Source organism: Falco rusticolus, chromosome 15 (genome assembly GCF_015220075.1).
Source record: "Falco rusticolus isolate bFalRus1 chromosome 15, bFalRus1.pri, whole genome shotgun sequence".
Classification (NCBI taxonomy): Eukaryota; Metazoa; Chordata; class Aves; order Falconiformes; family Falconidae; genus Falco; species Falco rusticolus.
In genome coordinates this window covers 11,025,746-11,052,860 of record NC_051201.1, presented here as the reverse complement: position 1 = coordinate 11,052,860, position 27,115 = coordinate 11,025,746, and the positions used below count along the sequence as shown (strand labels likewise).

At 35.8% G+C, this 27,115-nt stretch overlaps 1 protein-coding gene across 1 annotated transcript in view; it reads right to left on the bottom strand.

Moving 5' to 3' along the window:
* Positions 1–27,115, bottom strand: part of LOC119157640 (transcription initiation factor TFIID subunit 4-like) — a 146,358-nt gene that overhangs the window by 89,511 nt on the left and 29,732 nt on the right. The window contains exons 8-10 of the mRNA XM_037408707.1: positions 22,802–22,907; positions 18,450–18,564; positions 11,060–11,229 (exon numbers count right to left, since the gene is read on the bottom strand). Coding sequence (XP_037264604.1) covers positions 11,060–11,229; positions 18,450–18,564; positions 22,802–22,907 — 391 coding nt within the window. The remainder of the gene's footprint in view (positions 1–11,059; positions 11,230–18,449; positions 18,565–22,801; positions 22,908–27,115) is intronic.

The following is a 27,115-nucleotide window of genomic DNA, read 5'->3' as shown; positions in this document are numbered from 1 at the left end:
GTGGCACTTAAAAATGGGGTACAACTCCCATATCACAGTGTCCTCAGCCTTCAAAGTAATCCATCAATACTTCATTCATATTGCTTTCAAAGGGAAACCCCAATCTTAAATATTAAACTAGAGAATGGGGGATGGAACACACCAAAGAAAAACACTGAGGAGGTTGTCTGGGTACAGAATACCCTGGGGTTGTGTTGGGGGTGCTGCCAGAGCCCCAGACAGACTTCAAGTATTAAAAACTGAAGGAAAAGCTTGTTAAACAGAGTGATCGCGCAAACAACAAATCACTAGCTCTGATGATTAGGATTACAGATTCCTAGGGGTAGAAGATAACCTAGTGATCCCAGGCAAAAGAAACAGTATGATAATTTTAGCTGTAATTTTCTGTTTTCAGTCCTTTAAATAAAGCGTCACTAAGTCTTACTAACTAAACACGTAAATAATAAATGTTCATGTGCTGTACAACAGCCTGTCTGGTGCTGGAAGACAGGATGAAGAAAGGAGAAACCAAAAAAACTTCAGTTGCTAACCTTCACAAAAACAGCCAATGCAAAGGAAGTCATTTGAGCAGGCGCCTCTGAGGAACCCATAACCTGGAGTGTATTTAGGGAAGCCATGGGCTAGGGTGTGTATCCTGCCAAATGAGAGAGAATCAGCGCCAAGTGCTTTGAGATTTGGTAAATGATTCCCTCTAGCAGATACAAACCCAGCACCCCCCTGTGAGGGGCGGACGGCCAAGGTATGTTCCAGAGCTCCAAACCAGCCCTGAACTGGAATGGGAAAGATTTTGTAAACCAGTATCTGACACTGACTGTCCAACACTATATTTCCAGTTCACCTCCGTATGTTATAAACTGCCTTTGCTAAAGAGAATGATTTTTTTATCACCATGTAATTGTTAATTACAAAGTAGCCTAAGACCCTACATTGATTATTTCAGTAAGCTTGTTTGTAAAAGAACATTCCTCCTCTCATAGGATTAAAAATATCTCATGAGCCAGTTTCTGGATTAAAGTGGACGGTCATCTTGAGAACTCAAGACTTGCTGGGTGTAGTACTTGTTCTATACTTCTTCAGAACAATCCACCTTGAGATGATTCCCCAAGAGGCATTTTGTGAATTGAGAAACTGGTGTAACATCAGTTACTTTTTAAAAATAAATTAATAAATCCCAAATTTAGGGATTAAAATTCTCAAAATACATAGCTATTTTCAGTGCAAGACACAGCAGGGAAAAAAAAAAAAAGATAACCAGCCATACAATTGTAATGTAACCTAAAGGAAAAAAAATTCCGAATAAACGTTACACCAATCTTAATTTTCTCTTCTCTTCCTACTCCCTCCAAAGTAAATGCCAACCAAATAATTTTAGCAAAGTAAGATTCAACTAAGACTCCTAACATCTGTAATGTGAATGCACTGGTACAAAACCACTCATAAAGCTTTTTTCAGGTACTACAGTGGATTTAACTTACTCTGTACAAACTATACTATAATAAATAATTACACATTTATAGAATTGTATAAAAAGTTTAAGAAAAACTATACTGGCTGATACAGTCTAGCATCCTTTCTCTAATAGCAATAGTGGGAGACGATGCTAGAAGACTATTAGGGAAAAAAAAGAAGTGCACTGGTAACTATGCGACAAAATACAACCCAGGACCATCCTAAGTTAGAGGATCTTATCTACCTCTCTGTTAAGTCAGGATGGAAATTTTTTCCCATTAATTTTTCAAGTAATTTTTTGAACCTGCAACATCTTAAAACAAAGAGTTCCACAACTTGACTACTTGTCTGGCAAAAAAAATAGCTCTTTTTGCTTGTTTTGAACTTTTACCTTATGATTTCATTTGATATTCCTAATTCTTGTGGGAAAATCAGAAATACATCTCCATTCCAGGGGGTCATATTGGTGTAATTATTTTAACACAACAGAACCAAAGAAATAGTTGTATCCATACAAAATCTATGTGTAACCCAGGCCAAAATGTCTGATTCTGTGCTGATTCAAAGCTCTTATGCAAGTTGGTGGGATTTGGGGCAGGACGAAAAAATTCATCAAGTAGAAAAATAATTTCTCAAGAATCCTACTTTTAACCCTACTTACACAATTGGTGTTTTTGATGAAAGTCATGTAAGAATGGAGGCGGGGGGGGGGTGGGGGTGGGGGGGAAGCCTTCACTTCTCTAAGAATTCTCAACCAGGTGGGTAAGTCTGGGAACCCACACATAATTCATACTTTTTGGCAAAAAGAAAGAACTAATTTGAGAAGAGGTCTAACCTAAAATATATATAACCAGACAATCCAGTTTCCAAAATTCTGTCTCTAAGCTAGATAATTAAACAGTTGAAAGGTAGCTATTAATCATCCCTAAACAGTCTTTTTATTATCCTTAGTGGTTTGTCTCTAACAGAACCAAGCTAGTCACCAAACATTATGTACAGGTATGTGGAGGCTTGGAAAATGGAAGGAGCTGCCACAAATCAAGGAAGCAGCGCATCTGGGAGAAGAAAATATTTGGTATTAACAGCTAGATCAGAGAGGACAGAAACAATGTAAACTCTGATGGAACAGAAGCTACTGCTTTTAAACTTTTCTGGTTTTTTTTTTTTCCCTGTAACTGAACTGTGTATTACTTCATTTCTTTTAGAAGAAATCAAAATCTGAGTGTACTAAGGAAACACATTATCCTTAATTTTGATGTTTAATTCCTTCTCTTTTAATAATTCCTCTTTAAGATTCCTTTTGTGCAATTTCATTTGTATATCTTAAAAGAAGGGAGGATGCTGAAGTTATTAAAAGGGAGGCACTGAAGGTCAAAGAATTTTTGAGAACTACAACCAGATCCTACCCCATAATCCATGCTGCAACTGAACAGTTTGAGGAAAATGTAAAAGACAGAGGAGAAGATGAGAACTGAAATAGGTGCAGGCCTTAACAAGTCAGATGAGAATACACAGATTACACTTACATAGGTTTTTTTAATCTCAGTTTTCTCAAAACAAAAATACAACATAATAAGCATATCCAAAGACACAGGAACATTCAAGAATAAACACAAATTGACCGTAAAGAACTGGAAAATATGTTCACTATTTTTACGAATAACAGTACATGCCTCCATGTACTTCTGTGTTTGGTTACTCACTACAGAGTCAAATCAAGAGATTGTTAGAGGGACCAGATGGTAAAGAACTAATAAGGCAATTACACCAATAAGAGTCCTTATGAAAACAACAGAGATGTTGATTTATCCTCTACCTGTTTTCATGCAGGCTAGAAGAATGTGCTTCTTAGACAAAGTTCAAGATCAAAAGATACTAACCTATTACAGGACCTCAGGCCTAAATACAAGAAGTATATTATTATGAGAGTATGTCAGGTGAGAGAGATGGAGAAGAACTGTTGTAAGAACGTCAGAGATGACAAACACATGTGGAGGCACAGATGCCAACATCTTGTAACATAGTCCTCACAGTAACAGACCACACTCTCAATCACATCCACGCTAGGATTAAAATGAATACCAAGTACAAGAATTTGCCTGTATGCTTTGGTTCTTTTAAAGCAACTTCTGTAAACAATGCAGACATTTTGGCATATTTTTTTATCCCGGAGAAACCATCTCTCTGACATTATAAAAGCCTTATTGGTGACACATCTGAACAGATATCACAGTTGTCCACTACAAGCCTGACACCAGGCAGACCAGCTCAACTTAAGGCCTCATTTTAAGGAGGTGGGAAGGGCATGTCATCTGGAAAGGATATGCACAAAGAAGACAGGAAATTTAAATTATAAAGGATACCAGAAAGGTAGACTGAAGACCATAACCTGAATTTCAAAATGTCAGCACCTTCATCTGTGTATGTCCAGGATTAGAGAAGTTGTCAAGATCAGGACACTGTGCCACATTCATTAAAACCAAACCTGTGCATCACTAGATCATCCACCACTACAAAGTGTATTCAGATCAGACATGGTCATTTGATTTTTTCAAAATAGTTGTAGTTTATGATAGCTGATACTGAAGTTGCACTTCTACATTACTGTGCAAGAACAGATAGTGGTGCCTCATCTGGTTACAGCTACATCCTTGAAAACAAATACCCTTTCATTACCAGAAGAATGTCTTTGTACCAGTTCAACCATTTGCAACATTTGGCTGTGACTTACTTCATTTAACACCAGACACTGCAAAACTGGTTAAACCACAGACTAACACTCTCCGTATTATAACCACTGAAAAAAGGCTTCAAAATTGCCAATGAGTTATAGTAGAATCTGGACTTCGTATGCAGTCAACTCAGCAACATGAAGGAGGCTAACAAATGCAACTCAAACTCAAGGGAAAAGGAAAGACTAAAGTGAAGCTTATGAGGTTTTTCAGCAATTTTAAGAAATGAAAACACTACAACCTTAGTATGAGCAGCAGGATTGCCAAATAAACGTAATGAACAATCATTCCAACATATTTCAGAAAATATTACCTTTTGCTTTTTCCCCCTTAAATGATCCTTGAAGATGCTGCTCACTGATCAATGACTTCCTCCTCCACAAAGATGTTCCAACATGTGTTGAGAGTTGGGGACATTAGTACCACCTCTAGAGCATGGAGTTTGCCTACAGGGATAATGTAAGTCAGCTTTATTGCAATATTGAATGGTTCTCTAAGGTTTTCTTTTTATTGTTCTTATTTTACATCTAATATTTATTACCAGAAATCTCTTATTGAGATGGACTTTATAAATGAATCTGGTAGATAATGCATCTCCACAGAATGATGGTCTTACTTTTACTCTCCTTTGCAGAGACCAGAAATTTAAGTCATTCAATTCCCAGACACAAACTTATTCTGAGGCTGGGCAATGTATTTTGGTAGGCCCTGAAGGCCAGAACTGCCTTCCAGAAACAGCAAGACCTTTTAAAGAAGGTTCTTCCACTACATTCATGAAACAGAAGCAAGGTATTATGGTGAAAACAGAACCTGAATTCTCCAAATATTTTTGAGAGCAAGTAGTACGGTCATGCTCTCAGTTCAATTGGAGTTAAACCTCTGAAAATTATGCCTGAAGAAACAGCTTCATTTTCTTCATAAATAGTTTGAACATATCTACATTTATTTTTAAAAAATAACTGTTTGATGAAATATTATCAATTCTGGCACTTAGAGGTGATACTGCTAAAAGCATAACTCAGATTCTGTAGTGTTGCAGAACCAGTAAGATTAATAAAAAGAAAACCTTAGAAATACACAAAAAATATTGAACAGAAGCTGCCCTACCTTTCACAGAAAGGCAAAATCCAAGCTCTCAGGTGGTACTGAAGTTACCATTCCAACACATGTTGGGACATCTTGTAAAACAGGAAGTCTAATCATGGACCTATTAAAGAAAGAACAACAATATAGTTTAACATTCTGCTGAAATACTTACTGGTTATGTTTATTTGGCAACACTGCTGCTGATACTAAGATGGGAATGTATTCCCACCTTTTTGAAAAAGAAATAATAAATATAAGTAACATATAATTGTTTTTTAATATTGAAACATTAGCAATTTATTAGGTTGGAATATAAAACCAGATTCTCTACTGAACATACAATAAACTCCAGTCTCAATGTAAGAAACTAAATTATCACAACTATGGACATTGGTAGGAAGACAGGGAGCAATGCACACCTTGTAATCTAAGTATCTAAGAATCAGAGAAAGCCAATGTATTTGGCATGCACAGTAACTTGGAATTTGGATTATACAATACCTAACAACATTTTTATCCTGAGAAAAGGCGCCCAGAACCACAGAAAACACCACTCCAGGTACAGTTCAAGTGGACTAAGAATGTCATTAGGACAATGCACAACTTCAAAATGCTATGTTTAAGAACAAGTATATGTTAGAACTATCTCCAAACACAATCAGGAGTTATGCCCACAGGTATTTAAGGAGGTCATCTTGACAGAAAGATGGTGGTGGAAAAACTGGTATTAAAAGGAGTATTTAAGTTTGAAGACAAATCAACTCACGGATAAAAACCTAAGTCAGCAATGAAAACGACTAAGTGACATCAACAAGAAGTGCAGTGAAAACAAAAAATTATGTTCACAGGCAATCTGATAGCTCGAAATTTCAGAAGCCACAACAACTGTAATCTAAGCAGCTATAAAAACCCTCTAAAGTAAACCAACCAGGGAAATAAGTATACTTTTATGTTAGAACAGCTCTGTATATGAAAGAGCAATCATCAATAGTACAGTTTCATCTCATTCAAACATGAATACAACTGTTGACAAACAAACAGATGAAACAGGGATGACAGAATGACTCTCTTATTAAACTACTAACAAATGCTTTAAATAGAGGCTCTGAAATCTACGGGCCTGCTTCCATGAAGAACATCCCTATCAGTTTTAAGAAGGTTTAACAATATAAAATGCCCTCTGGAGTATACAAATTATTTATTTAAAATATATACATAAGCATACAACTGGGCTGCCACTGTGATACCACATAGTAGATTCAATGCACTCCAGAATACAGAAAACACAGATAAGCTATTTCCTTATGTTTTAACATGCATTCTTGTAGCAGACGTGCAACTCAAGCGTGACTGAACAACGAAAGAATCAAGGAAGAAAAATGATCAATATTTAATCAGACAGAATTAAAAAAATATATTACATGTAAAATAACAAAAAGTTACATCTATAAATTCTGTTGAGCCTAACCCTACAACCATTACATTAACAGAGACAGTGGCTTAATTCTATCAAGTCCCTGAAGCTGTTTTAAAGGAAGACTGTAGGCCTGTTAACTACTGGACTAGGAGAATGTAGATTCATCAGCACATTTTCAAGCTTCATAATAATTGGCCCACACCACTATATGTACTCTACCCTAAAAATCAGAATCCAGTACTGATTTTGTGACAGGAAATGTTGCAGGTGTGCATACTATGTTGTCAATGTACTAAGACTTTTTCCAAAGGAAATCTGTCACAATGCTAGACAACAGACAAATACAGCATTTCATAAAATCATACTATAGAAAAAAATGATTTCCTAATGCAGATGTAAAAATATTTCTGAATGAATGTAAAATAAAAATATATTTGATGATTCTCCATTTTCATCATACATATTTAAGTAAAAATAATTTGGAAATACAAGATGGACAGTTAAAATGTATTCAACATGGCCAAACCAGTCCCGCATTTCTCAGAATGTCACATTTGTAATTATTCTCTTCAGCCAGTGCTCTGTAATAATAAAAACTGAAGTAGAAAAATTGGATGAAGAACACTGAAAGTGAAGAGAGAGAAAGAAACAATCTAAGTCAAAGAATACACTATGCCAGACTTATGTTTCATTATTATTGCATTAAGACAGTTAATTTATGGTTAAGATTCTCCACAAGTTCTGAAATTCTAGATGGTCAGAAAGAAGCAAAATGCATAATCTGGTTCTAGAAGAACCAGAATTCTAGAAGTCAGAATTAAAACAAAAGCTGTGGGAATGAATGAACTGCTGCAGATTCTAAACTTGTGAGGATATCATGCTCTGCTGACCCCAAAATATAAAGCAAAGTTTTTTTGGAAGTGCTAGTGGAAGTTCTAGAGACACCAACTCTCAGTCAAAAGACTTCTCAGGAAAGTACACAACATAGCTGTTCCCTTTTTCCATGGATTTATTTATCAGGCAACATAAAAAGGGTCACCTTTTATCCCATCCTTCACTATATCCTGCTACCTTTCACTAATATTAAATATAAAATACAGCGTAGCCTAATTCTTACCTGCTCTCAGAAACAATGCTGTAATAAAAAGTAACTTCTGAGTCAAGGAGTTTCTATTTTCACAAGATGGTTACAAACCAGAGAAAACTGCCACACTTAAAACAACCTGCTAAGTCATAATGTTTTATTTATTGAAGTGATGCCCCTTTTGGTAAAGAATGGAAACTCAAAATGTCAAAAATTAACTTCCAAAACCTAACTAATACAGTATTCTTACCCACCAGGAAATAGCTTATGAATTAATAAAAGTGAAACAATTACAAATTATTCAAGTTATTGTTCTTGTTTCTTTCCCGCAAAACCACATGCAAAAGTTAGGATTTTTCAGCATTATTTGTGAGAGTCTAATTGGCTTATCTTGCCCTTTAAAGAAATACTACTCGTTTTACTAAAGTTAAAGACCCTCAAAGTTTTACGAGTTTGTATGCACACCAGCATGCACGTGCATGAACGCCAACCTCTGCCTCTCAACTTCCCAAACACAGAAACAAAAACCTTACAACTCTTTGCATATGCTTAATTGTGCTGTGCTGTCATGTAGAAAGATCAGGATGCAACATTTTATGATCCTGAACAGAACAGCAAAAGAAATACATTATCTGCTAAGAAATACCCACTCTTGATTTTGCATCAAAGAAAAATCTGAAACAGCCACAGCCCTGTCTTCCTACATGAACAAATGGCAATGATTACCAGCCAAAGATGACTAGATACAAAATTGGATAAGGAAGTATGTGGGAAGTGAATTAATATCTTTGCATGAATTACCTTTCGGTTACTTCTTCCATTTAAAAGGATCAATAATAATATTTAGTCATTTAGATTTAATATAAACTTTGGATTACAACACTGCCAAGTTACAGTAGAGATAAGAATGTACAATATATTAAGAAACCTCCTTCACTATAACTTTGAGGCATCTGGCTGGTGGTTACTGCCAAAGACTGAATAGCATCTGCTCTCACTTTAGCAGTTTATATTCTGACTCTGGTGAATGGAAGCACAATCTCTGGAACAGCCTTTAGGGAACACTACTGAGTTGCTCGACAGAGCTCTTCCTCAGAAAAGAGAAGGAGATTAATATTACAGAAAACTTGAAAGATCTAGCTTCTGAGAAAGGAGAGAAGAGCAGTTTCCTAATACTGTACATACCACAAATACCTCTCTTACTAAAACATTTAAAATGTGCCCTAAAACTAAAGTGTTCAAATATGAATAGATTTAAAGGTAGAAAATAAGGTCTGTTTAAGTCACATTCAGGTAAAAGTAAGGAGAAACAATATTTTATCTCATTTGTCAACAGGCAGAATGAAAACAGAAGAGTGAGGACTCACATAACATACTTTCTTTTTCCTAACGTGCTCGAGAAGGTCACAGCCTTCTTTGCTTAGTCCTGGTGTGTCTAGGCACAGCAACATATGCTAAGACTGAGTTTTGTCGTGTACTTAAAATGTCGTTATTTTAAGTGCCCAGTAGCACAAACTACTAAATTTGTGTGTGGTCCTATGCAAACAACAAATCTGGCCACACACAGTGAAAACCAAGCTTCTAAAACTTCAAAAATCAGCTGAAGGAATTCTCTCCTCAAGAGCCATAGATCCCAGATAGTAGCCACTAGTGAACCCCACAGCCACTTTCAAAACTATAAAAGGCTTCATGTAAAGCCAAAATAAAGCTCTAAAAGTGGCTGCAGGAGATCACTAGGAGTGGCCGCTCTTCTGGATTCACTGCTTTTGAGAAGTAAATCCCTGCAGCTGCTTTTAAAAGCTTTGAAAGTTTCGTTTCAATTATCAAAGCCAATAAAGCTTCAAAAACAGCCATAGGGATTTGTTCCTCAGAGGAGCAAACCCCAAAAGGCAGTGATGAATAGTGTGATGGGTTCTGTGGCTCTTAAAGTATGTACAGATTCCTGTAAGTCCTGCACTTGTAATTACAGCTTCATGTTGTGCAGCAATTGTTACACCCAGACAGTTCATTAAGGCTTATATGGCAAGTTCATTACTGATTTCCCATTCTTTTTAACAGTTTTATGTCTGCTTCCTTTTTGTTTTCTTACACCTGTATAAACTATTACGTGAGCATCCCTCACAACATCTTCTGGCTTTCCATCTCAGGTGGTGGTAAGCCGTCTCACAAAACATTGCACATACGCTTTCCCCAACTGCATCACATAATGCCGTCATCACATCATCACATCATGGTAACTATAACATGCAAAATAATTCATTTCCCTGAGAACTTAAAAGGGCACTAATTAAAATACAAGAGTGAAGCTTGACAATAAGTCAATGAAGAACTTTGCCTGCAATTGCAATATAAAAAGGCTTCCATTAATTCAATGAATACAAACACAAATAGCATTTCAGAAGTAACCGCATGACTTAAAAACCTAACTGTACCGACTTCTAAGGAGATTTTGGTCTTCTCTTTACAACTATGAGAAGTAAATGCCTAAAAATTTTACAACTTTAACCAGTGATGTAAGCATAGGTCTAAAAGAAACAGATGATTTATGCCCCTAAACGATTTGAGCTTAGTATCTTAAGACACTGATAGCTCTGAAAATTTACCAAAATTATGTTGAGAAAGACACATTTAGGTAGTAGAACATATATATTAATCAAATATGTCATAGAAAATACACTCAGAGCATAGTTACTAACCTTAAAACATCACTAATCTTGAGTAGTTATCTTTGTCTACTAAAGTTTTTAACTTCTATTTTCAAATGGCATAATAAATAAAAACACCTTTTTGCCAGGATAAATAAATACACCTTTTTGAAAAACATGCTGTAAGAAAATCACTATGAGCTTAAATAGATGCAGGTATAAGAACTGTGTAACTGGTTTGTATGGGGAAAGAAAATCTTGACAGATAACTTCAACATTCTGTTAAATGTTATTCACAGGTGTCCTCTGTGACCTGTACTACTTACTTTACCTCTCTGTTTCAATCTTCTCATGTGTAAAACATGAAGGAGAATTGTGAGAAATAATTAATGTTTGCAAAGAGCTTTGAGATCCTTGGATATAAAAAACAGGGGGAAAGCATGAAGTATAAAAGTAACAGTATACTATTTTTTCCCAACTTGAGATAACTAAGTTACTTTTATCACAAAAACCTTGAAAGTTTAGTAATACAAGATTATGTAATAAAACACTTAAAAAACAATCTTAAGTGCTAAGAATATTCTGTTACACAGAATCACGTAACTCCAAAGGAAACACTATCAAAAGGAAAGGACACATTTCTCACCCATTTCAAGTATGCGTTTATGTAGAGGTATAGCAGCAAGAAAGGGTTCATCTTTACAGGACTGTATCTGGGTTCCAACCAAGTCAGAGTTGGTAGCCATAATTCGGGCACTTTCTTCATTAAGATTAACGCCAGCCATAGAGGCAACATCATTGAAGTCATCATCATCTCTACAGTGAAAAAAAAAAACAAATAAAAATAATTCTGCTTGTGATATATTCATTTTGTATATTATCTGCTTCCCTGAAAGTAATCAGCATGCAACATGCTTGGTGGCTAGGCCAACTTGAAGCACAACCACTAGGGTCTCCATTTTCATAGAATATATTCCAGATTCAGAAATAGCCAAGTATTTCTTTGATCACACTAGGAAAACTTTAGAAGCAGGACCACTTGTCTGTAACAGGTGGTGTGACAAAAGTGTCTTTTCTTCATCTGCGAGTCAGTGATATCAATGACACCAGGATGGCCAGGGAACTAAAAGCAACAATCCCCACTAAAGGCAGACCATTTGGTTATTCTCTTTATGCTGAAAAGTAGGAGCAAAATGATTAAATACATAAAACCCCCACAGACATTAAAAGCAAAATCATGAATTTGGAATCCTGCACAGTTTCATACGTTCCTATCAAAACGGGCACCAAAGCATTTTCAGCAATAGTCAGGAAAGATTCTTTGACCACGATGAGTACATAGCTAAGTCTGGGTTCCAAACGTAGTTTGAATATGTGCTGGTATTTTCTCTGGCAACACACAAAAATAAGTTGAACATGTCAACCAGTTTTAGAAAAATGAGCTGCATTTGGGAAGATGACAGCAACACTTCCCAGGCCACTGCTTGCCCTGTAATACCCTTCCCAACAGCTCGAGCAAGTACTGACTAAAAAAATTTGAATTTCCATACCTGTATCTCCCCCAAGCATTTTTTTTACCTCCTACCTCTATGAGGTATGACTCATAACTGTGGAAACAACCATCTGTTTTTAGCACATTCATTACTGGCACAAACACTGTATTTCAGAATATTCTAGGAACAATTACACAACCTTTGAGTGTGTATATATATATATATGGAAAACATCCACATACATCTAAGTCTGGATTCCTACTACTGCATAAAGCAAACAAACAAAAGCTTAATGTAGAAGATTTTTTTTTTAATTTAATTATTACATAGATGTCATCCTAGGCCCCCTAGAAAACTTTGTCACTTTAAGAAGTTTAAGGCCTACAGTAAACACCAAAAGCTACAAGTAAGGTCTGAGAAGAAAAGGAGAGAAATCTAGAAATCCATAATCTAGGTTTTCCCTGTCCTCCTATACTCTCCTTGATATCTGCACTACAGCAGCCAATTTTGGTGGACAACTTCTATGGTTTGTTAGATATTGATTTTGTTTTCTTTGCAGGAAGAAATATAAGAAGGGATTTTTGTTTGTATAAAACTGGAGAAACGTGCTCAACACTTAAGAAAATGGAAAATTTTACTGATTGTCAGAAAAATGCTACACAAATGAGCTTTTATTATTTTCCACAAGTGCTAAGCACTTGATTTCTTCACTTAGAATTAAGTTCCAGAGGATAGTGTCACAAAAGTGATCTCCTGCCTTGATGGTTTTCATAGTGGGCCTAGAGGACTTTCGTTTTTACATTTCACATTACATATGTGATACTGGCAGGAGGGTGACAGGAGCTGCCATGAAGAAGCTGGGCTCCCACACGTTCACCGCACAGCTGAGCGACTAGTCCTTGGCCTTGTCCAACCAGCATGAAACTGGCCCCCAGTACCACAACTGGGAAACATACTCGGCCACGTAGCAACTAACAGTGACTTACAATATTTAGTGATGAGTTCCAAAGATTCTAACTACAAAAGGAAAGCAGCAAGAAGAGAAAAACCTAAGATTTTAGGGAGTTAAAAACCTTAACGCCTGAAATGGAATGAGCGCCACCCAACGTAATCTACCCAGGGCTCACCAGGCCCAAATCCAGCAGGCCTTTTAAACCACAGCAAAACCAAATTCATATAAAGGTAGTTACCGTTAACACAAACTCAAAACTATGTAAGATGGCGGAAGGTACTGGAAAAAAAGACTTCACCACTGTGGGTGTGAAGGCCCTGCAAGGTCGGGCAGTGCCTGGCTGCCGCTGCCTCCTGAGGGGCCCAGCACACAGGCTTAAAGGGTCTTGCTAAAATATTAACTGAGCAAGATACTCGAATGCTTTCTCTATATGCAGCCCCCATGATCTCGCCTGCTTTAGCAAGCACTTCTCACACAGTAACACACAATCTGGCTAGCAGTAATACAGTCTCAATCCCAGTATTCCCAGATCAGGTTGCCAGGACTGAGGTACTTTCATCTCCCTCAAACAATCATCCATACAGAAATCGAGAGAGCACTCTTGACTTCACAAACATGTTTTTTAAGAGTTTATACTAACCTCCACTTCTACTTAATAGCTAATAGCTTAATAGAAAGTAGAATCAATATTTTACCTTCCTTCTGCTTAGCATCTTAAGTTATTCCAACTTTTATTTGGAGTAAAGATCTGTGACCACATTATAATTAAAAAAATAGTTTTAAATGAAAACAGACAATTAATCTGGGCACAAACCAGGATTCTAATGAAATTATCAACATCAATACAACAGCATTTACAAAGACGAACACTGTAACTCCAGGACAGAATCATTTCCTTCTGTCTTACACTGGCAATCCACTACCTGTGAGTACATCTTTTTTTTTTTTAATGTTACATGGAAGACTGGTAGGAAATGTTTAACCATAGTTGGGACTACAATTTTTCCAGTCCAATGGGAAAAACTCTATCAATATATTGTTTTTGACTTTGAGGAACTTAATCACAAAAAAGAGCTTGGGTTTGGATACTGAAACACACACACAAACCTTTATACATAAAGAGGGCTGGCATTCTTGCCAAACAATTTCCTATAAAAGTCAACTTTTAATTCCAGATGATTGAATTTTCAGAAGTCATTCTGTGGAACAAAGATGCCATCCAGTGGTCATCTAGATTGATGATTACTGTCTATCTTCATCCCAGCAGAGTATTTAACAATTTCATGTTTCTTGGCCTATATTATTGTGCTCATACTAATTATACTGTTTCAGTAATTATTTCAGTTTTTTACTGAAATGAGTTGAGTTTTATGGGATAAATCCAACATTCCAACATGCATGCTATTTTTAAGATGACAGCATGGGTTCTCAAACTCTTTCCAAATGCAATCTGCATCTTAAAGCAGTCTAAAAGTTCAATTCTTCCTCCTATACTCAACCTTTTGTAACACCTCTCTCTCTCTCCTCTTCATTAAAAACACTTGTGCAACTACAGAAAACAAACAAAAATAAAACCTCAAACCAACTTACTTGAAAATAAGAAAGAAAACCCAAACTATTTGCACAGTTGCCTGTAACATGCTTCAGAGATTTTGTTTAAACTAAGACAAGCCATTATAAAAATATAGTTATAAATCTTAACTGCACAATTGCATATTGCTTTTTCCTCACGCACTTTGTAAGATTTGAGCCAATGTTGTCCAAATCTGCAATACTGAACTTATTCCAAATAAGCTATAAGAATATACAATGCAACTGAGACAACACTATACTATCGATTCCATTCTCTCTCTCAAAAGTTAAAACATAAGGGCAAAGTCCCTACACGTATGCAAGACTGAGCAAGTCTACAAATTCCATGGACCACAAGATCTGAGATCAACAATAACACACCGGATATAAACGGTGGCTTGAAATTACAGTAACAGCCACTATTATATTACATTTTGTAATAGCAGAAATTGTATTCACACAGATTTATTATAATGCTTATTCTGACCTTCAAGCTTTAATTTGAAATTTTTCCCTATACTGCTTTGTCATACAATTCCTTCACTGTCTACGTTGGATCTTCCCACTGATGAGCAAAAGAGATGACAGAGCATATCACATTTGTGGTCAGCACTTTATTTTGAAAAATATGGAAAAAAATACATGATCATCTTATAGCTTTAATTATTTATTTGGAAGAACACAAAAAACCTTAAAGCTTAAGGTTTTATGTCATATCCTTTTGAGATTAAAACTTTGAAGCTATCCATTTAACACCTACATTAACCTTCTCTCTCTCCTTAAAGACAGGCTACTTTGCACATAATTAGATACAACATCATTCATTTTGAGGCATATTGCTCTATGTTATTAAACTTTTATTTTAAACAATAAAAATAATAGGCAAGAGATTCTTTTGGCAAGGCAAAAGAGGTCTGAAAACAAATTTTATTTCCACGTAAACTCTACTTCAGCATTTTGCCAGTCAGCAGCATAGAATACGAATACCAAGATAAGCTTCTAATGATTCCAGTCACTTCATCGAACTGATTCTGAAAAAAAAACCCCATCACATTGGCTGCATAAAACCTGATACTGCAGGTTCCAAGAGGTTACATGTAACTTTGAAATACTGTTACAGAAAAAGAAAGGTTGCCGTGAAAAGAAAGGAGCATCTGGCTAGCTGTCACACTGGTACACAAACATATCATCATCACACACACACTATGGGAATGGTTCCATGTACTTCTTGCTTCCTTTTACGTGCAATGCCACTGAACCTTACTCAATACAGTTAGGAAGTGGTAGGATAATACAGGAGTAAAAACATGTATCTTCTATCCTTTACATATGTAGAACTGGACAAGCCCCTGACCTAACCAAATCAGCGCTGAGTCAGAAGTTGGACTAATCAAGCTCCCAAGGTCCCTTCCAACTGCAATTATTCTGACTCAGTATCGGGGGGGGAACAAATGTTTCCACTAGTTCTTTATATTGGCCGCAATCTGAACTATGGGCATCACTTTGAGTCTGCTACTTTGAGCGTCATCAATGGTGGATTATGTTAGTGGGAGCTCTGAGACTGCCAAACTAGATGATGATGTACACAGCAGCTGTAGCCAAATACACACACCCCTAGCACACTTCAGTGGGCCTTCTGCTCCATCTCTCCCAACTACAGAAACCTCTAGCCTGACTATTATGGTACAAATCTAAGTCTGGATCTCTACTGTAAAACAAACAAACAAATTAGAAAAAATGGAATTAAAATTTCCATTCTGAGGTATTAACACAGTTGGAAAGTCAACTAAATGGAGTCGTCTATAGTTGCCTCTGAAAAATTTAGCAACAATATATTTTAATACCAAAAAAGGTGGCATAAAATTTCATGAATACAACAACTTCACATTGCAGAAGTCTTGGGTCGAAAACTCTGCATCATAGAAGAGCTGCTATAACATCCAGTGAACTCATGTAAGCACTCTTACAGTTCATTAATAAATGCTGACATTAAAGGCTAAGCTGTAATTTGCAAAATTCCTAATTGCTATGTCTTTTATGTTAATTCCTTCCTGTATCTCCCACAGTCCAGAACAGAAGAAACTGAAAACAACGAAGTTCACATTTCCATTTCTAGTGACCGACACTTTGCTCACAAGAGTGAAAAGCTCAAGTAAGTTATTTTAAAGAAAGCAGAATATAAAATAATGAAACAAATATACAATAATAAAACACTAAGGGCAAAATAAATTTATACATAACACAACTATTTTTCAAAATTCTTGCTTTGCTTTAGATGCCAGTTTGCCTTCTGGCTATAAACACATTCTTCACACACGCTGGGAATGTTGAGGAAAACTAGTCAGCATTCAGAGGATTAATACAGATTTCCAGTGCTGTGCCTTCAGGCTTAATAGTCAGACATCTATTTGTCCTCAGGAGAGGTTAGGGGTTGAAATGTAAATATGCAAACAACTGAATTCTTTGTTAAGATATCAAGAAAAAGCTTGATCTTTGCTGCTGTTTAATAAATCCTTGCAATTTTATGGACTTATTTAAATGCAGCTTTGTGTCTTACTATTTTGAAGAAGAAAACAATGCAAGGAAACAAACACATTCATTCTGACTAAAATTTGTTCTCTAGAGGAAAAATGACATACACCCTTGACAGCTTATTTACCAAACTCACTAAAGATTTATTGATTTATCAATCAGTGCCTTGAGCATTTGCTTCTCCCCAAGGGAAAATTAACAATTCCAGCTAACCTAATATATTCTATGTATAAACTAAGTGAATGCAAGAATCAATCCTGGCACAGTTTACAACATCCAGTTAAAAAAATGCTGTCCCTTTTGGTGTATGTAAAATTGAAAGCTATACTAACGAAGAATAAATGCTCATGTTGCTTACAAACATAAAAAATACTTATTAAGACAGCACAATTGAACCCAACAGACGTTTTAAATCATTTAAATACTCAGTAGGAGGCAAAAGCATTGGAAAATAAAAAATTGAATGATTTTGCTTTTAGATTAATACTAAGTACTACCACTATTAGTTGCAATACTGACATGCCTCAAAGCAGAGATATTTCTAAGAGCTGCAAATTCTTTTTTACCTCACCTGCAAAAGCATAAGCTTGAAAATTAATTATTGGTTTGATGACGTCAGAGCAACATAAGAATTCCAGAAGACGAAAATGAAAATCTATGAATATTTTGTCATTTAACAAAGAAAGAAAATCTTTAAACACAAATGTGCTTTCACCAGTGGAAAAAAAATAAAAACAATGGTAACGAAAGCAAAAACCATAGGATTAGTTTGTTACTACAAACAGTAAAAATATCTAAAATACATATAGAATAAAAGTTTGTAGCACAAAAGAACTGGTATAGCAGCTCAATGCATCAATGCTATTGTGTTGAACCTTTGCAGCACCTGATTACTACAGGGACCCACAGAATGCCTCAACCTCTGCTACCTAAGTAAGCACATGAAGAATAAATACAGCAATGTCTTCTCTTTAAAACCAAGAACAATAATCATACACACACACACAGAGGAAAACCCCAAAACCCACTACCAAAACCATACAGTGTTTTCTCTATGCTGATAAGGGGACAGCTGCAGCAGCCTATCAACAGGATGCCTTGTTGTCATAATTAGTATCCTCTCAGCAAGACACATTCCATATGAATATTAGAATCCAATACATAAAACCAACTATGCGGTTTTTTTAAACCTCATACACATAATTCCATTTACTGTAAGTTTTATTGTAATCCACAGAATTGAAGGCTTTACTAAACATTAAAAAGAGCATTTAGAGAAAAATCCTCAAGACATGTGATGACCCCCTCCCTTTTTTTAAAATAGGACGAAGTAAGAAAATTGTCACCCAATCACAGTAAGAAAAGGCAGGAATTATTGTAAAACAGTGCCCTCTGGTGTTAAGCCAATTCTAAATTCTATTTTATATTTAAGATCCCTCCCAACCACCCCCCTGCATTTTTTTTTTTATTATTTTTTATTTTTTTACCTGAAAGAACCACCTCCAGGGTCATTCAGCTTGTTTTTCTGATTTGCAGAGACCTGAACACCAAAGCCCCCAGGACTTTTGCTGGCTTGTATTGTTGGTGCCTTCCCTACTGTGCCTGAAAAACACCAAGCAATGTTATTATGAGCTGTCTTAGACAATTTACATCAAAGAACCTTCTGTCCAGGAACTAAATTTAACTGTCTGTAAATTGCAAACAAAGGAAGTTATTATTTTTAAAGATTACACTGCTGAAGAAGAGCAATTTAAATACAAAATTTATTTTAACATTACATTTTGTTCAATATTTACAGAATACTGAAGATTCCAAAACTGAAAAACACTGGCCATAGCTGGTTATAATACACCAAATGGCTATTAGTGTGTTTGCAATTGCCAGTAAACCACTCTTCTAGATAATCTGCAGAGAATAAAGAATAATAATTTGAAATGTTCTTAATACAGATGCTTTAAGTCACAGTCACTCAGGGTATTAACTATGCATTTCACATTATATAGTTGTTCTTTGCTGCAGTGAAAAACGTGTATTTTTAGAGTTTAAAACATTATTCTGAATATTTCTAAATGTTTTATATTTTACGTAAAAGAAAAATCCCTATTGTAAAATTTGACAAAACTCCCCTCATAAAGACTGTCTTCTATTTTCTTATTTTGAAATTGATGATTTAATTCGTACCTGTATCTAGACTTCACAGGTTTATAGGAGGAAGTAAAACAGGGCTTTCTAAATGAGCTTAAGTGTGGTGGACATCCACCTTCTTCTGACAGTAAATTGAAAAATGGCTATTAATTAGTCTCTGACATTGGGAAAAATCTTACCAAAAATAATTACAAATTTATGTTACGAATTAGTAAATCACCAGACTTGTATTATCATTATTATTACTATTATTATAAACATATCAGTATGCAACTGAAAAAGCATTGACAAATGAAAATTTTGGAGTAAAACCTCCTTTACTGCTTAAACACATTTACTTGGGTTATATTTTGTGTTTCCTTAAATCCCACCTGTGTTTTGGCATGTGAAAATAATTAATTTGTAGGTCTACTTGACTTCAAAGATCTCACCTTTTTCTTACACATCACTCGATTTTATTGACCATTACACACATATAGTGTTTGAGACTGAGAAGCACATTAAAGTTATTTCTGCACATCTATGACTCAACTGCATATAAATGGCATGGTATGAACCTTAGCAGAGTTACATTATTTTTCTTTCATGAATTATAAAAACCTGAAACACAACTATCCCAACAAATCCTTTTAAGAACACTTTTTGGATGAAACAAAGCTTTAGCTTTGAATGAGTTAAAGCTAAATTAATTTGACAGTGTTCATTCAGTTCTTTAATCTGTATGAATAAACTGTTGTGTGGACTCTCAACATTAGCAAATACAAAACAAGATTTAGGACTTCAGCCTCCAAGCCTGGGGAACAAAAATACTTTTGTCATCAGAATATTCAAGGTCCATGAGGTCTCACAGATAGCATTAGTTCATGGACCAGACAATTTATGTATTTCAGATGAACTAATTGAAAGGTTTTCTACTAAGTGAACTGAAAGGAAAGAAATAATACAATAAAAATTAGCAGATCTCTGTTTTCTACAATTAACATCTGGGAGACTAAAAATCTGTTAACCCTGAAAATCACTACAATGGCAAAATTAAGGTAGCAGTGGCACTCTTTCAGAATTAACATTATATTCCTTTAGAACTAGTATCATTGGGGTTTTTTTCCTACAGATGTTAACTTTGGACCAAAAAAAAACCCCAAACCCCATAAACAAAAAAACCCAGAACACAAAAAAAAACCCAAAAATAAACCGAAAAGGTACAGCAACAGAAAAGTTAACTTCTTGGTCTAAGGAAAACAGTATGTCTACACTGGATATAGAAAAATTAAGTCTCACTTTCTTTCACCCCATATATATGTAATTCTACTCAAATGGATCTGGCAAAGTAAATAGAAGTTTTGGGGTGACATACAAGTTTTCTGGTTTAAAACACAATTATGCATGGTTAAGCAGTTAAGACACAAAATAAGGCTAAAACATCAATTTCTATTATGAGGTAGGGCATATTTTAAAAATTAAAATCACCTGTGGGCCTAGATATTTCATGGGATTGGTAATGACATACAGAGTCTTTCACCACTGGGTCCTTGTTTCAAATTTTAAGTAGCATCATCTAGAGAAGCCCAGATTTAGGAGCTTATAGTTTCCTAGCTGTGTTTCTGCACAGGTTAAATAGTTGCAATGAATACTCTGCCTAATTATTTTATTCTTTGGCTCAATTCCCCCATCCATAAGATGCAATTCACTTAATCATTATACTGATAAGTGCTTTGATAAAGAAGTATGAATTTTTTGTGCAATAACTATACTGTTACTTTCCCTGGTATGGAAATAATTTTATTAATATAAAAGTCCTTAAAGCCTGCCAACTTATCTGTACTTCTGTTTTTTAAAAGTATTATAGTCTGTTCACACAGATGCATTAATATTAATGTAAAGACACATTACGGTAGGAGATTCACTCTTATCTAAGAAGGAAAATGGACCATTTGTGGAAATTAGTTCAGTTCTGGAGCAACTATCCTCAAAAAGTCAGTCTCCTCAAAAGTATACTACTGCAGTTTTCTATATAGACCATGTCCTATGCCAGTATCTTACCACCTTCTACAGGAATACCTAGGCCAGTAAAAAATATCATTACACTGGTTTACAGCAGAAGGTTTTAACAATATATCAAGATCAAAACAAACTGGTATCTGACAGAATGCCATAGCGGCATTTCTTCCAGCTGCAAGCACACAGGCGTTTGCTTTGTCTGCGTAATTAAAACAATATAGTGGTGGGCTTAAACAAGCCTGTAAATAAGAATAAGCCCACTTGAAAGCAGGGCTTTGCATGAATTGGCCTTTATGAACCATTGTCTGTCTTAAGCTGAATTGTGAGTTAAATTGTATTTCATTGGCTGATCCATGGCTACCATGAACAAATTCATATTCTGAATCCATTATGTAGAAGACAGATGCCAGTATCATGCAAATTCTTAGCACACTGTTGACATTCACAACTTAAGATACTGGACAAGCAAAGAAATGAAATCAGCCTTCAGTCTCAGACACATTAGTCAGAACTTAAAGTTCATGCTACAAGATGCTGATTACCTTTCCTGTTCATAAACTCAGGACATGAGTATCAGTGCTATCAAACATATACCTTTTATGACAAGTAAATGCATTTCTTCCTAACTTGGAAGATCAGCCTACAGGATTACAGTGACAGCTTGGTCTCCATGTCCATTCAACCTTTGGATTCTCTGAAGACAACAGGGCAAGCAGAATATCTGCTGCTATTAACTGTGATCACTGGGGGCTTTGATGCTCTTTTCCCAAGGAGAACAGAAAAGATCAAGCAATAAAGTCAAACAGCCAGCAACAGCTTTTATGTGCATTTAAACTAGTTTGATTTCTGATTCAATACCTAAAGATGACAAGCTCTGTATTCCATTACAAACCCTCGATCATCTAAATGCCCACATCAAAAAAGACACACATTAAAAAACAAAAGCTGAGCCTAACAGGGCTAGTGGTGGAAAGAAACAAATGGATATTTATTAGAAAGTAAGGCAGCTTCAAGAACCCTCTTAAAAACTGTGATGTATCAGTCAGACATTAATCCACCTGTGCACAGACAGATGAGAAAGCTGTGTACAAATGACACCTCTTGCTCCCATGGCTACACACAGCAAGTCAGGTTGCTGCAGTTAGTCTCTGACCTCAAAGAGTAAACATACTGGCAGGAAAAAGAAGAAAAGAAAGAAAAAAAAAAAAGAAAAAAAAAAAGAGCATGTGGGTTGAGAAATTTCTCTAGAACTCCTACCTTGACCTCTGTAGCTGCAGTCAGTGGCTATCAAGTTCCACCTCAGGAGTAAGAGTTAAAAGTAGGACGATTAAACTGAGGCATCCTCTAGGCTTCAGGACAAAAATGAAAAAATTCTTTCTTGGCTCAGAGCTAGAGCTTAGGACAGTACAAGTCAAGTTCCTGACTTCTTTCAGAACCTCCCATGAAAAGCTGCTGAGTAAGGAGCTAAGCATGTGAGAGTTTAGTTCTAAACTTGTTTCAAAACATTTCATTGTGTTGGTCTGAAGTACCTTGAAACTGCATAGTGAAAACATGCATTCCTCAGCCAGTACGAAGTAAAAAATAAATGTCAAGCCTGCCAATGTCAACACTGTAAGCTTTTCCCATACTACGAGTTTGTAATTACAATGAAATTCATACAAAGGTAACAATCTCACTAAAACATTTAAACCCATACCTTGTGGTCTAATGGTCTGAGTTATTACCACTGGCATCCTAATCTGGGTAGTCTGGCAAGCAGGGTTTCGTTTCACAGTTTGAGCAGATGTTGACTGGATAATCTGCTATTATTAAAAAAAAGTATACTTATATTATACTCTTTATACACAAACACACACAACGTAAATACACTAATACCTGTAATTACTAATATAAGCACGTGGATCTCTAAAAGCACAACCAGCTAGTGACAAAAGTCATATTCATGTAATGCATGTGGTTGTGTGTGTGTGTATATACCTATTTTGCTGTTATGCTTTTAAAAAGTCAAATAATATTCGACACAAATGTCATATGGCACAACCTTCATCAAAAATGTGTTTCAAAGTAGTAAGGTAAATATTCAAGTTTAGACTTCTGTTTTCAGAAACTTTACTAGGAAGAAAAGCACTTCTGTAGAAAAAAATGCTGCTATAATTTTAGTGGTGTCCACCTACAACCATTAGGTTTTTCACTATGTATCTATGCTTTTTAAAGAAAAGATACACTAAAAGTAAATTCTAAAATACATGGATTCCAAAGTCAGATATACACAAGAAAGAAAACAGTGTTTTGTGGTGAGCATATACTATTCATCTTTTAAATGTTAACTGGACATCCTCAAGGTTTCACTTAGTACTAAGACAAGTTCTGAAGTCTTTACCCAATACTGAAACTGGGTTAGAAATTTAGAATTTCAATCATATACAACTCAAAAAGAATAAACCTGCAAGGGTCATATCTAGGCAACAGTGAAATGTCCCTGATTCCATGAACATACAAGGTAGGCACAGATGAACAGAAGGTTCAAAAAGACGTGTGGATACTGCGGAGCTGGAAAAAAAATAATCCATAAATAAACTCTGAAAACAAAACACAGACAAATAACTGCGAGTAAGATTACAACCACAACTCAGGCATGACAACTTCAGAAGTCATGTGCTTGCTCTTCACAGTCACAACTATGTTACTCCCATTGCATAACATGCCTGCTGCTTCCAAGTCAGACATCTCGGTCTCACACCCCCAGGATGCAGTATTCCCTCCCAGAAGACAACACACCACACTACACACGGCTACACGAAGCAAACAGGAACCAGTGCACCTTTATTCAGCACCACTCAGCATTACTCTTACAAAAGGTGTATCTAAAACAATATTATTTAGCTGAGTAATGAATGGCCAAATCTCTGACTTCGAAGTATGCTATGGAAAAAAGGGAAGGAGAAACAGTATTTTCAAATGAGATGTAAAAGTACAGAATGAAGAGGCTATGGAACAAATAGGAAATTGTTCCATCATCAGGAACCAGGGCTCCCAAATCAGAAGGAAGAGAGGTGAAAACTACAAGAGAGAGTAATGAGGGAACAAGACCTGTAATGTATTCTGGAGAAAAAAAAAAAAACCAGGGCCATTCTGAAGTTATGGTATCGCATGCTGTACATCCTAAAATATTAAAAGCTGAAAATTCCTAATAAACCTGTGGATGTAGACACATTAGCAATAGCTACCTTGCAGAAATAGAAAAGAGGGAAAAAAAGAGATTAAGGATTCAGCTTCAACTATGGACACTGAAGGAAAATGGAGCATTTACCAAGCACAGGAATGGAGCACATGGATGTCAATTTACTTGGTCAACACAGGCAGTGAATAAATAGTGACACTCAGAGGGGAAAGAACAAAGTAGCTACCATGCTTAAAATCAGGAAAGAAATAGAGGTGATAGGTGAAAATCAGGGCAAAAGTTGTAGTTCACTGCATTTTGATGCACAGGAAACATGTACACGTGTATTTTAATAAGTAAGGAGACAAAACAGCCCACAGAAAAAGAAGACTACATTGGTATGAAAAAGGAGAATGTTGCCACTTGTACAGTAATTTATTGGATGACTTTTCAGAGAGTAGTGAAGAAAATCAGCTACAGCTTAACTGGCCAGAAGCCAGGCCAAAAAAAAAAAAAAGATGTGCGTGACCTGTGGATAGAACTACTATCTGCTATTACAGTAATCACCTGCGATTAGATTTTTTTCTCTCTGAAGCAAGCAAGATCTACAATTCAGAATCAAGTTCTGTTTCACCTGATTATTTTCATGTGAATGCTCTAAAAAATGAGCCACTAACGCCATTAAAGACAGGACAGTGTTTAACCATTTTAGATGACATAAAAAACGGCAATGTTTTCTTTACTACCAAATACATTCAAAAAATGTAATTTAACAAGTACTATACTAGGACTTCAACATATGCAAAAGTGCTGAAAGTGTAGAAAATGATTGAGAAATAAACTTTTCCAAGGGGCACAGATCAAAATCATCATTTTAAATCCTATGCAGAAACTGACAAGCACGTACTCTCTAAAAGGAACAACAGCACTTAACTTGGAGCAACATTTTACACTAACTTAAATTCCAGTTTCTATAGTTTTAAGACACATTTCAACACAGGTGTAATCTTCAGATCTGGAAGTGATTAAGGATGAACATTAGCACTTCGTTTCTGAAAGAGCATGTATAACCTCGTAGTAAAAACTGATGAATCAGAGGTAACGGACCCTGCATTAAAATTTATAAACTATCTAAACCATCCCTCATCAACTAAAATAACTAGAACTCTTCTATAATCCTGTTGCCTATTTTTCCAACACAATTAACATTATCATTATGTCATTAACTTGGCCTTAAAAGTGCAGACAATGAACAAGGTACTAGCAAGCTAGTCTGTGAGATGATTTGACAACCAAATTATTTCATATTTCTCACAACCTGAAAATACACACAATGAGTGTACCCCTTCTAATTTTATCTATTCATATGCTGAACCGATGCTGAATCTGAAATTATCAGTTCGTAAGCACTGATTTACTAGCCCAGATTGATACAGAAGACACAGAATTGGATGTTTTAGTGCACTGAGGTTACCGGAGACATGACTTCAGCCTTCAGAAAAGGGGAGATCTTATTGCTGTCTGCAACCACCTAATGAGAAGATCTAGCGAAGGTAGAGCCAGACTCTCTCAGGGCTGCAGAGCAGAAGGATGTGACACAATAAGCACAAGTCAGAATATGGGAAATTTCAATTTAATATAAAGAAAAACAAAAATTTACCACGAGGGTGGGCAAGCACTGGAACAGGCTGCCCAGGGAAATGGTGGAATCACCATCCCTGGGAGTGTTTAAAAAATGTGTCAATGTGGTGCTTAGGGACGTGGTTAGTGATGGACTTGGCAGTCCTGGGTTAACAGCTGGACTTGGTCTCAAAGGTCTTTTCCAACCTAAATGATTCTATGTTTCAATAATTAACACCACAAATGACCAACAAATACAGACTGAGAAAGAATTCAGGCAAAGCACATATAATGTATAAAAGCAGAAAGACTGGTAACTTCTGCTCTCTTTCTCTTACCTAAACAGAAGATAAGAAATAAAAATGAAATCGACTATTTACAAGCCATTAAAAAGAAAAGTCCTTTAAGACAATTAGATTAAAACTCACTGCTGAGGTTTTGGAGGACAAGGATTTTGCAAGTCTCAACAATTCAGGTACTCCTTTACCAATGCAGATACACGAGGTCCCAATGATACGCTTCCCCTTACTTAGTAAGGGCTGCAAAATCAGCTTGACTCAATTTACATAAATCACACTTTGCAACAAAAGCATCTGATCCAAAAGCTTAAGCATAAATAAATACAGCAATAAAAATAAAAGCATATGAAATAGAAGCTTCTGCAAAGAATGGAAAATCAAAATAAATTTGGAAAATATATCCTTTACCAAGCATTTTTTCTCTCAATTAAGTTAAAAGTAGTATCGTGGAAGGAAGAAACAAGCCACTTGTAAAATGTACAAAATTCAGAATGGCTATGGTCTGATATGACATTTATCTTCACTCATGAGTAAACACTTGCTAACTCACTTGTGGCTATGCCACTTGTGATTTATCAGTCTACTCACTCCTGAAGATAAATGTCATATCAAACCTCAGCTATCATGTAATCTGGCAGCATTAACTTACAATGTTCATGCTTTTATGGGCCTAGAATTCATATTTACCATTGTTTACCATGCTGAAACAGTAGCAGTTACAACTTTTCAACAGTGCCTCAAAATTTGCATAAACAATTATTTTTCCTCCCAAATAATAATAAAAAAGGACTTTTTTAAAACTTGGCACATCATTTTTAATGTTACTACATTGTTCCAGAGTATATATTTTTAAAGAAGCAATGAAGAAAAATAAAGTCAAAAGCCACAGGATGACTTGACCTACCCGCTCCCCAATTCATTACACAGTTCT